A 13,095-nucleotide genomic window follows, 5' to 3' on the forward strand; every position below is an offset into this window, starting at 1 on the left:
TTCATGTCCTAAGACGGCTAAAAGTTTCAAGCCAAAACTCTTTTACAAAATGGAAAAATCACGAAGGGCGACGAGGAAATTTGGGCATTAAAGTATGCAGAAGATTTTGATGCCTTCTTAGTGATACCCTAAAGTAATTGCAATCATCAAGGAAACCCAACGCACACTTCGTATGTTATTACAATTCAACAACTCCATTTCATTATTCATAATTACACTTCACTTTCACATAATTTTTCCAAGACTGATGAAGACTTTGGCTTTGCGGTCATCGTTATTTATGGATAGATGACTTGCAAAATATTTCGCTACTGTGGGTTGTACTTCCAAAGACGAATTCTCTAGTTTAAAGTTTTTATTTAGAACGTATAGTAATCGCCGAACGTTGTAGTCTTTTTACAGGAGTTTTCAGATGTAAAAACGCCAGAGAAATGTAATTTGTTTAATTTTAATGTATTTTAAGGAATAAGCCATTTTTTTAACATATTGGGAATCGATGACATAAAAAACTTCACAAAAAATCAGCAATCACTTTTTTTAAGTTTATGTTCTATAGATTATACTTTTGGCCACACAAGGAGTTTCGCTGGCCCACAGTGCCGCCATAGGCTTAAATATTGCGTGCTTTTAGGCGCATTTGTGTTATTCATGTATGGTCTTAAGTTCCAAGGTACTAAGATAGTACTTTACATCGTAATTCTGTTCGGAGGACGTGACGCTCGGCTGTTATCGTTTTACCTGTCGTATTGCTAATCGTGCTACAAAAAGACATATCGAAGCGATAGCGTCAAAGGCAAGGAGGCTGTGATTCAGCTTTCTGGAACACAGAACAATAGAGATGAGGACGCAAAAATACTTATGGTTGCATTTTATTAAAGACTTATGGGCTTACAACACCAAGCAACAACAGCAAAATATGCAGCACTGCCCGCAGAGCTAAAATTATTATTAGAAGCTTCTACTTTTTAAACAACCCCCGTTTGATTCATATTGTTTTGTAGAATAACTTTATTGCTGGGTTTTTGGCTTTTTGACACAAATAAATTTTTAATTTTCGGTCTTGTTGATGTTTTATTTTAGTCATTTGTTTATTTGAGAAATGTTTTAATTTAATCGCAATAATTCATACCCGCAAATAGCCTAATATTGGGACTTTTTTAAGAGTGGTAAGTTTACAAACCTATTTATGTTTTTTTCTTGAATGGTAGCTTAACTTCAAGAAGGGTATTATTCTCTATAAATAATATGAATCTTAAATGAATTAAGCTTGATGCATGAGGCGTACTAACGTAGAGCCAGAGGAATTATATCAATTAGCGAGGTTTCCTATTCAAGATCGAAACAAAAGCAAAATATCGACTGCTGAGTGGAATGTCGCCCTAACTCAGAAAAAGTTTGAATAACGGCCTATTTTAGAGTTTTTTCCATAAACACCTCAGCTAATGTCCAAATATATTGAATTTGAGTTCAAATAGGGCATTCTTCTGTGTTATGAGCTTTTTGAAACAAATTCTGAAATAGGGCGTCATCAAAACGGCAGTCGAGATAGAGTGATCCCAATGTGAATTCATACAAGTGGCGAATGTTTGATAAAAACGTTCACAATAGTAAACAGCTTCAATCACCTTTTCAATCGATGTTCGAGTACCTAAATCATTTACTCAATAGTGTTTTTCAAACATTTTTGTAGACGACTGACATTGCGCTATTATTTAAATATTTTAAAATGTTTGCTTAACTCGCTGCTCATATTTTATCCATTAACTAGATTTTAGAAATGCTATTATTTGACAGGTATGTATGGCAATGGAGGAATAGAAAGATTTTTCACTTGTATGAATTCACAATGCAGTGATCCACTCAGCAGGGGATATGTAAATTAGAAAAGTCTTTTAAAACATACCAAAAGAAAATTTGTACACGGCGAATCAGTGAGAGAAAGTGGCTTTTGGTTCCGAATAATTTCCAATCACGTACATCGATTCAATAATATCTGTCAAAGCTGTTAGAAAAATATATCCTTTTATACCTTTCTTAAATATGCGCATAAAGCATGTTTTAACTATTTACACTAATTTGCATGTAAAAAAAAAAGTAAATAAACGTAGTTTTATTACTTTTTTCAAAGCGAACGTGCGGTCGGGTTTACGTAAACGCTTTGGTCGCTATAGCGATGTCAAAGTATTAAGGCAGAGCGTTTATGCAAGTCCGCTTTAAGCGACTTGAAGTTTCATGTAAATTTGTTCCAGTTGACGAATCCTGTCCAGTAGCGCTATTTACTAACTTTTAACGTATCTACATACGAGATTTTTAACATAAACACTTTCGTTTGTTATATCATACATGCGATTCACTAACTTAGCTTTAACAACACTTGTTAACTATCATTTCGATGTGGCAATGCTGGTAGTGAAATGTCAAAATTTACGAAAAGTTCAAAGAGGAATCGAAAAAAACAATCAATTTCTTGTACGCGCCAATAATTTTATGCAGCTATTTTAGCAAAGGGAAGTATTTTTGATATATATTTTATATTTAGATCATTTACTGCTTTTATTTCTCAACTCGAAAGCCATATTTTTTTAAATAAAATGTAATTTTGCCCAAACGAAAGTAAACAATGTTTTAACAGCTTACACAAAATCTGCATTAAAATAACACATGCCAAATCGACTACGTTAAATTATCGGATTTGGAGTTGGCAAAAAGTTAGTGAATCGAAAAAGTGTTAAAATTTATGTTAAGCTAATTTAACATCTCCAAATGTAGTTAAAAAAGTTAGTGAATAGCGCTGCAGCTTTCCATTTAAGTACAAGTGTAAGACATTAAGGGCTAATTAAACGTCCTTAACCCTAACGCCATAGTCGTAACCATACCCATATCCATAACCATGTCAAATGTGATCCTTAACCTAAAAATCGTGAAAATTTCATAAAGATGAAGAAAACGCAAAAAATTACAAACATATTCCACAAACAATGAATAAAATCTACAAAAAGTTATTAAACTCACCAACTCAAATATTTTTAGGTTATGGATATGGCGAGAAACCAAAAACCAATTGCTAGGCTATGGTATGGTTATGGCGTTAGCGTTATGGTATGGCACCATTAATCGATTACATTGATTTCCATAAGGTAGGTTCGATCAGCTGTTTTATCTGGTTATAGGTATATGGTATATGTAAGTCACCATTAATTGGCCCTTTATTAGGCTCGATACACATGAGGCTCATTGCCGTAGACGCTTATAAAACGCAGCATATGAAAACTGCACGCTTTAAAGGGCCAATAAATGGTGACTTATATGGGTATGATTACGACTATGGCGTTAGGGTTAAGGAAGTTTAATTGGCCCTTAAAGGCGCATGCCGCTAAGCAATCAAGTAAACAAAACATCGTTATTAGTATTGACTTAATAAATAACATTTACTTGCTTCATATTATAAGAATCCAAAAACCCTCAAACCTCTTTCAAAAAAGTATTCAAATATCAAACTGAATATTTAAAATTGAGAAACTATAATAAGTAATGGATCCCACCAAACAACTTGGTATAGGGTGAGTAGATGCGTTGAAAATCAAAAACGTGTGTGTTCAAAATCAATATCCTAAAAACAGCAAAGAACAAGCAGAAACAGAACGTGAAGCGCGTCACAACTTCCAGAAAAAATGGGCCAAACTTGGCGATAAACGTTTAAATAGAATTTACAATCAAAATGAAGTTAATAAAGAATTGAAGGAGATGCTACAAAAACAGGGTGAGCTTTTTCAGCTTCCAAAAATCTGAAACGAACTGTCTACTTGTTTCCTTTTTACTTCCTTTATTTTCCTATTCCTCTTTGCTTACAATTGCAGAACTATGTCCCTACGAATATACCGGTCAAGGTGATTCATATTTCACTTCACCCGACATGTACAATTCGTTGTTAGCAAAATGTCGTTGCGGGCGTAAACGTAGTGAGACACATATTTTGAAATGTCTACAAAAGGCAGCAAATACAACGGATTCATTATTAACGTCAAATCAGATCAACGCTTCAACACATGGAGAGATGTTAAATAATGACAAAGAGATGATAAAAAATGACAGTAATCGTGTAAATGATAAATCATTACCGCGAACTTCGAATTGTAAGTATTTAGCTTGATAACATTAGACCTGACTACATTCAGGACGGCGGTTATAAAGCAACATCTACCAAATTATTTTAACACATGTTATGATGAGGTTCGTTATTTACGGCGCAACAGGGCAGCACCGGCAATCAATCACGAATGCCGTTATCGCCAGATTAAACCTAATTCTTTTTTTAGGTAGCGTCAGTGGGTGTCGTCCTTTTTATTTTGTCAATGAAAACTAAAATAGAATTAAATAACATATAATATAAGCTAAAATCGTTCTTTTGGGTGTTTTTTAAACATAATTAATATTTTTTTCAAAATTTTTCGCTAACATTTGCTATAATTTATGTTTGTGGCTATCGCGTTCGAAGTAATCAAGTAGCCAATGCTTGTCGTCAAGCTTTGCTTTATTATGGATGTGGTTTGTTGACAGTCCTATTGAGGACGGCGGCTACAGACCACACCACAATAAATTATCGCAAATGGACGCATATATTAATTATGTTTAAAAAACAAATGTACAAATGGATAATTTTAACTTTTAGTATCAGTTATTTACTTCTATTTTTTGTTGACAAAACAAAAAGAACGACACTCTCTGTCCCTTGCCAAAAATAGAATTAGGTTAAATCTGGCCACAGCGACACTCGCGATTGATTTTCGTGCTGCTCTGTCTCGCAAATAATAACAACATGAACATTTGTAAAAATAATTTGACAGATGTCGCTTTGTAGCCGCCGCTGTGAATTTAGTCAGGCCTAATAATGTATTTTTTTATATGATAACACTTTACTACAAATAATTTTTATTTTTTTAAAAAGCTTTTATTGGCTGGCAAAAACGTCCTTCAACCTACAAACAATGGGAAAACTCTATGAAGCATATTTCATCAATCGCTACTATGACTGAACCACGTCTAACCTCAACAGGCTATCATGTCTTACATATTGCGTAGGCTGATGACAGAGGAGAAGCGTTACTATTGTCAGAGTGCCAGAAAAATTTCAAGCTTGTAAAATATATGAAAAGGAAAATCGGGTCTCACCTAGTATAGCTTATAGTGAGCACTCTGCCGTCAGCCTTTGATCGGATTGGCAACGTCCCCAACACTTTCCTGTGCTTATGATTGTGTGCTTTTATTGATATGTTTGCTTATGCCTACTTTTATGTACTGAAATAGAACCACAAATGTGTGTCAATCCTTTATGAAGCAATGAAAAACCCCGTTTATGGTAATTTTAACTCATTTATATTTTATGGATTTGCTCTAATTTGAATTGTTTATGAATCACATTCACGCTGACCAACGTAGCGAAGAGAACGAATTACTTTTTTTATAATCTCTCTTTTTGATTTTAACGTTTTTTTGCACATATTATTCTAGAGGTAAAAATTCATATGGGGTATGTAAGTCCTGCCCATTATCAAGGTTTATAAGCTGTTCGCTCACAGCCACGGTCAACTGATCAACATGTTTGGTCTTTCTATTTTTTTGTGAAGGCTATTCGGCAGAGTAGTACTTCTGATGTACAAAATAGTGTAGTATCTGAAATTCCACTACTTTTTTGTTAACTTTCGCATCCCTGCTTCGATCCCGATGACAGAAATTCCATTTTGGTCAATGTCACACGGCACTGTGTTAGAAAGAGAATGAAACAAACATATCTTATTTGTAGACCAGTGGTGGGCAACGCAGGCAGAGCTTTGAATATTAAAGCAAATTGTTTTCTAGTGGTATGTGTGTATTTAAATAATATTCGAGTCAAGGCGAATTCAGTACCATTTGTTGTTATCCCAATAGCTGATTGCTTCTTCTTGATAATTTTCCATACAACGCCTTGTACTGCAACATGTCAGTTAATCGAAATCAATGAAAATTTTATTTTGACCTGACATTCTTCTGTACGGCGATTGGTTGAACTCGCTTTGCCACCATCTGGTATGGATTCGCCTTGGTTCGAGTATAGAACTCAAGCATGAGATGTTTACTGCTTGAAGTACAAGCTAAAACTGATTGACTGCTTGCTTTACTGAACCTATGTCGCTGCGCTCATTTATGAGGTGGGTTTGGTCAAAGGCTGAGGTATGCTCAAGTCAATCCAGAGTCGGATGGAGGTCCCACTTCCCGCACCTAAATAAATACACAGTAAATTTGTGTTTTTATTTCGAACCCACACACACACACGCGGCTCTCAGGCTAAAATATCCACAACCTTGAATCCAGGAGAGAGAGAGAGAGAGATGTTCACTAGGTAGTGTCGCTGACAATGTAAAGGACGACGGCTCTCCACAGATAGAGGGAGATAGAGTGCTAGCTAAGCGGTGGCTGAGATGGTGAAGACGACGGTGGCTCTCGCTAAGGGGTGCTAACGGCGGTAGTAATGACGGCGGTAGTTAGGATCACGCCCGAAGAGAGAGTACTGGGTGACGGTGGTTCTCACCAAATAGCTATGTTGACGGTGGTGGCTAGACTTCGGGATGGGATGTCCAAGGATCGGGATTACGATGATGTTGTACCTACGGCGAAGTGTCTATTAGTATGAGGCTAACTAACTACAATATATTGGCTCGGGTATTCGGCTAGGGTAGTGAACTCCGAATAGTTTTCCGAAGCTTTACGAAAGTCTAGAGTTCACCACTGTTCTTAACCTTTCCAATGGTTCTACCTTTGCTGAATTGGATAAAATTGCGAAGAAATGAGAGAAGAGAAAAGGCCACTGTTTACCTATCCAGAAGAAAAATGTTCTTCAAATTAGGTACAGATGACGGGGTGGTAAGGATTGTGAAAGAGGACTACTATCTCCAACTGGCATTACGAAATGAGAATATGGGTGTAAATAACTATGATCATCTCTGCAAACAAAAACTTTATATCATGATTTCATCATGAAAAAAAACTTGATCTCATAATTCTATTTCTGGGAAAAGGGCAACAAATATGCAAATTTTTCGTCAAATGGCTGCCCACAGAGCATTTTATACTAAAGCCCTTTTCGAGACGCTTTTGTCGGTAGAAGTATAATCCTGCATTTGACTCTTCTTGAAGAGCCTTTTCTTACTAACTTTTTTGATCAGGTTTTAGTCTTATTCGAGCAGTATTTATAATCGATTTATCAATATTAAGACATGTTGCCGTTGCTGTAGCGATAAGGACACTCCCCGAACGCCTGGGTTATCGATGTTGATGGTCCTTTGCCGGATGCAGATCCGGTACGTTACGGTAACAAGCACCATAAAGGTACGAGCCCGACCATCTCGGGAACGATTTGGTACGACCACATGCAACCTTCGGGGCCATATGAGTATGGCTGATACTCTCGTTGCCGGGAGTATAAGCATTTTGTCCTGCCTTTGTCCTGAGTAGTCAACCCAGTGACGTCTAAATTGTTTAGTTTCCCAGTTACTTATAGTTTCCCTGGCGTGTACTTTTGTAAGTCCACAAAAGGCCTCTGGACCATAGAATGCCGCTGCAGCACCCTGCTTTGCTAGGTAATCTGCATCTTCACTACCTTCATGTTCCTGATGTCCGGGAACCCATCCTAACAAAACCTTGTTTTTGGCTCCCAGGGCATTAAGGATTTCAGTGCATTCATCCACTAGCTTAGATGTAACTGTGTAGGATTGCAAGGCACGCAGGGCCGCCTGGCTGCCGGCATAATGTAGATGCTCTTCGATGTTGAGCCTCTCCGCAGACATTCTCTTCCACAGACTTCTATTGCATGAATTTCTGCCTGACATATGCTGGGGTAGCATCCCATTGGTATCGATTTCTTGAAGTTCGGCCCATAGATACAAGCTCCCGTTCTTACATCATCGAATTTCGATCCATCCGCGACCAGAACTCTGAGTCAGGATCAATATAAGGATTCCGTATTCCCCAGTGTGTTCTGTCCACAATGGATACTTCAAAGTTCCGTGAGATTCTGAGCTTAGGGGACATTACGTCACGCAGTTGTAATGAGGGATTTCCTATGAATTTTCTTATTACTTTCATATGCCCTATCATATTTCCTTGCTTCAACTCAGAAATATTTGGAAGTCGTAGTGCGCCTAGTGTTGCCTCTTTCTCTATCAGAATGGAGAAGGGAGGTATTCCCACTAAAGCACTAAGTGCATCAGCAGGGGCGGTTCTCATCGCACTCGTTATGCCAACGCAAACTAGTCGATGCAGTTTGCTTAGTTTAGCTGTTGCCGTTTTTTGCTATGTTATGCTGTTTGTTGCTGGCCAGAGTCAATAGTCAATATCACATATACATTTTGGTTCATATTGGGGGAGGTGGTCGCGTAGCGATTTAAGTTAAAATTTTGTATATGGAGATTCCGAGAACTTAAATTGTTTTTTCTTGTGTTATAGACGATATCACACAAAAAATTTGGTCCATATTGGAAACATTTTTGAGTGTGTCGTACAGGGTTCCTAGTTCAGTTTATCCAATGGAAGCCCGATATATGTATATTAACGACTGAATCTTCTAACGCATTCTCCGTGAAGTCCTGCCTAGTATAGGATTGCTTGATTATCACTGTAAATAACCAGTGATAAGGAGGGTGATTAGCGCCTCTTAAATACAGCATTTTTTGGCATGCCTTCATTGCGGTGGGGGCTTTCCTTGTGTAAGTTTCTTCACTCTTCTCTCACACCCAGGAAGTCGGAGTTAATCCGGCCCTGACGTTGCTGACCAAGGTCAAGATTAACTTTGAAATAAACTCGATCACTACTGGAATTTTTAAAATGAATTTATCAATTAGTTTTGCTTATTGGCTTAACTGCTGTGAGCTTATCCGTGTTTTATAGAGAATATTGTAAATATATGTTACATATCTCCTTAGACATATTTACAATTGTTTATGCATCTCGTAACTTGTTTCTCTTTTCAATATTTATAACTTTCATGAAAATGAAATGGTATATTAATTTCGTCACGAAACCCAAAATTGTAAGTCCTTAAAGGAAAATAGATAGACCAACCATTAAGTATACCGAAATAATCAGGATGAAGAGCTGAGTTGATTTAGCCATGTCCGTCTGTCTGTTTGTATGCAAACTAGTCCCTCAATTTTTGAGATATCTTGATAAAATTTGGTGAGCGGATGTATTTGGGTGTCCGATTAGATATTTGTCTGAACCGGCCGGATCGGACCACTATAGCATATATCCTCCATACAACCGATTTTTCAGAAAAATTGGATTTTTGTCATATCTTCCTCAATTTAACAGATTGAAGCTTCAAACTTCACCATATACTTTCGTATATTGCACATATTGTTGTCTGAAAAAATTGATGAGATCGGTCGTATATATAGTATATATCCCCCACAACCGATTGTTCAGATAAGAAACTTTCGTAATTACTGCCCTATTTTAAGAGCTAGAGGCTTCAAATTTCAACGAATGCTTACGTATATAGCATATATTGTTGTCTGAAAAAAAATGGGGTATATATATTATATACCCCATATAAACTGTCATTTTTGCCCCTTTTTTACGGCTAGAAGCTTCAAAATTCATCAAATTTCATCAAATAGTTACGTTTACGTCATATATTTTTGAAATACGTGATTCGTAGTCATAGTTTTTACACGCAGACCACAAAAAACGTGAAGCTTTGCATCCTCACACAAAGTACCTACCTATTTTTTATTTTATATTTATCTTAAAAATCGTTTAGATATGTTCAAATTTCACCAAATGCTTACGTGTATAGCATATATTGTTGTCTGAAAAAATCATAGAGACCGGTGGTATATATAGTATATATCTCATACAACCGATTGTTCAGATAAGAAACTTTGCGCAATTTCTGCCTCATTTTAACAGCTAGAAGCTTCAAATTTCACCAAATGCTTACGTATGTAGCACATATTGTTGTCTGAAAAAATCCTAGAGATCGGTGGTATATATAGTATATATCTCATACAACCGATTGTTCAGATAAGAAACTTTGCGCAATTTCTGCCTCATTTTAACAGCTAGAAGCTTCAAATTTCACCAAATGCTTACGTGTATAGCATGTATTGTTGTCTGAAAAAATCCTAGAGATCGGTGGTATATATAGTATATATCTCATACAACCGATTGTTCAGATAAGAAACTTTGCGCAATTTCTGCCTCATTTTAACAGCTAGAAGCTTCAAATTTCACCAAATGCTTACGTGTATAGCATGTATTGTTGTCTGAAAAAATCCTAGAGATCGGTGGTATATATATTATGTACCCCATATAAACTGTCATTTTTGCCCCTTTTTACGGCTAGAAGCTTCAAAATTCATCAAATAGTTATATTTACGTCATATATTGTTGAAATATGTGATTCGTAGTCATAGTTTTTACACGCAGACCACAAAAAACCTGAAACTTTGCATCCTCACACAAAGTACCTCTATTTTTATACTCAGTTGAGCAGAGCTCACAGAGTATATTAAGTTTGATTGGATAACGGTTGGTTGTACATATATAAAGGAATCGAGATAGATATAGACTTCCATATATCAAAATAATCAGGATCGAAAAAAAATTTGATTGAGCAATGTCCGTCCGTCCGTCCGTCCGTTAACACGATAACTTGAGTAAATTTTGAGGTATCTTGATGAAATTTGGTATGTAGGTTCCTGAGCGCTCATCTCAGATCGCTATTTAAAATGAACGATATCGGACTATAACCACGCCCACTTTTTCGATATCGAAAATTTCGAAAAACCGAAAAAGTGCGATAATTCATTACAAAAGACCGATAAAGCGACGAAACTTGGTAGATGAGTTGAACTTATGACGCAAAATAGAAAATTAGTTAAATTTTGGACAATGGGCGTGGCACCGCCCACTTTTAAAAGAAGGTAATTTAAAATTTTTGCAAGCTGTAATTTGGCAGTCGTTGAAGATATCATGATGAAATTTAGCAGAAACGTTACTCTTATTACTATATGTACGCTTAATAAAAATTAGCAAAATCGGAAAAGGACCACGCCCACTTTTAAAAAAAAATTTTTTTAAAGTAAAATTTTAACAAAAAATTTAATATCTTTACAGTATATAAGTAAATTATGTCAAGATTCAACTCCAGTAATGATATGGTGCAACAAAATACAAAAATAAAAGAAATTTTAAAAATGGGCGTGGCTCCGCCCTTTTTCATTTAATTTGTCTAGGATACTTTTAACGCCATAAGTCGAACAAAAATTAACCAATCCTTTTGAAATTTGGTAGGGGCATAGATTTTATGGCGTTAACTGTTTTCTGTGAAAATCGGCGAAATCGGTTGATGCCACGCCCAGTTTTTATACACAGTCGTCCGCCTGTCCTTCCGCATGGCCGTTAACACGATAACTTGAGCAAAAATCGATATATCTTTACTAAACTCAGTTCACGTACTTATCTGAACCCACTTTATCTTGGTATGAAAAATGAACGAAATCCGACTATAACCACGCCCACTTTTTCGATATCGAAAATTGCGAAAAATGAAAAAATGCCATAATTCTATACCAAATACGAAAAAAGGGATGAAACATGGTAAGGTAAGGATTGTTTTATTGACGCGAAATATAACTTTAGAAAAAACTTTATAAAATGGTTGTGACACCTACCATATTAAGTAGAAGAAAATGAAAAAGTTCTGCAGGGCGAAATAAAAAACCCTTAAAATCTTGGCAGGTATTACATATATAAATAAATTAGCGGTATCCAACAGATGATGTTCTGGGTCACCCTGGTCCACATTTTGGTCGATATCTGGAAAACGCCTTCACATACACAACTACCACCACTCCCTTTTAGAACTCTCATTAATACCTTTAATTTGATACCCATATCGTACAAACTCATTCTAGAGTCACCCCTGGTCCACCTTTATGGCGATATTTCGAAAAGGCGAACACCTATAGAACGAAGGCCCACTCCCTTTTAAAAATACTCATTAACACCTTTCATTTGATACCCATATCGTACAAACAAAGTCTAGAGTCACCCCTGGTCCAGAAAGGCCCACTCCCTCTTAAAATACTCATTAACTCCTTTCATTTGATACCCATATTGCACAAACGAATTCTAGAGTCACCCCTGGCCCACCTTTATGGCGATATCTCGAAACGGCGTCCACCTATGGAACTAAGGATTACTCCCTTGTAAAATACTCATTAATACCTTTCATTTGATACCCATATCGTACAAACGCATTCTAGAGTCACACCTGGTCCATCTTTATGGCGATATCTCGAAAAGGCGAACACCTATAAAACGAAGGCCCACTCCCTTTTAAAAATACTCATTAACACCTTTCAATTGATACCCATATCGTACAAATAAAGTCTAGAGTCACCCCTGGTCCACCTTTATTGCGATACCTCGAAAATGCGTCCACCTATAGAACTAAGGCCCACTCCCTCTTAAAATACTCATTAACTCCTTTCGTTTGATACCCATATTGCACAAACGTATTCTAGAGTCACCCCTGGCCCACCTTTATGGCGATATCTCGAAACGGCGTCCACCTATAGAACTAAGGCCCACTCCCTTTTAAAATACTCATTAACACCTTTCGTTTGATGCCCATATTGTGCAAACAAATTCTAGGGTCACCCCTGGGCCACCTTTATGGCGATATCTCGAAACGGCGTCCGCCTATCGAATTAAGGATTACTCCCTTTTAAAATGCTCATTAACACCTTTCATTTGATACCCATATCGTACAAACGCATTCTAGAGTCACCCCTGGTCCATCTTTACGGCGATATCTCGAAAAGGCGTCCATCTATAGAACTTAGGTCCACGCCCTTTTAAAATACTCATTAATACCTTTCATTTGATACCCATATCGTACAAACGCATTCTAGAGTCAACCCTGATCCACCTTTATGGCTATATCCCTAAATGGCGTCCACCTATAGAACTATGGCCCACTCCCTCATAAACTACTCTTTAATGTCTTTCATTTGATACACATGTCATACAAACACATTCCAGGGTTTCCCTCGG

General features: G+C 36.8%; 1 protein-coding gene across 1 annotated transcript; it reads left to right on the forward strand.

Moving 5' to 3' along the window:
* Positions 1-1,068: 1,068 nt before the first annotated feature.
* Positions 1,069-5,273, forward strand: LOC137234038 (uncharacterized). The gene is made up of 5 exons (XM_067757703.1): positions 1,069-1,166; positions 3,450-3,560; positions 3,621-3,760; positions 3,858-4,133; positions 4,946-5,273. Exons 2-5 carry the CDS (start codon positions 3,532-3,534, stop codon positions 5,077-5,079), a joined length of 579 nt encoding a protein of 192 aa, XP_067613804.1. The 5' UTR covers positions 1,069-1,166; positions 3,450-3,531; the 3' UTR covers positions 5,080-5,273.
* Positions 5,274-13,095: the final 7,822 nt, after the last annotated feature.

This window comes from Eurosta solidaginis, chromosome 5, assembly GCF_040869045.1.
Source record: "Eurosta solidaginis isolate ZX-2024a chromosome 5, ASM4086904v1, whole genome shotgun sequence".
Lineage (NCBI taxonomy): Eukaryota > Metazoa > Arthropoda > Insecta > Diptera > Tephritidae > Eurosta > Eurosta solidaginis.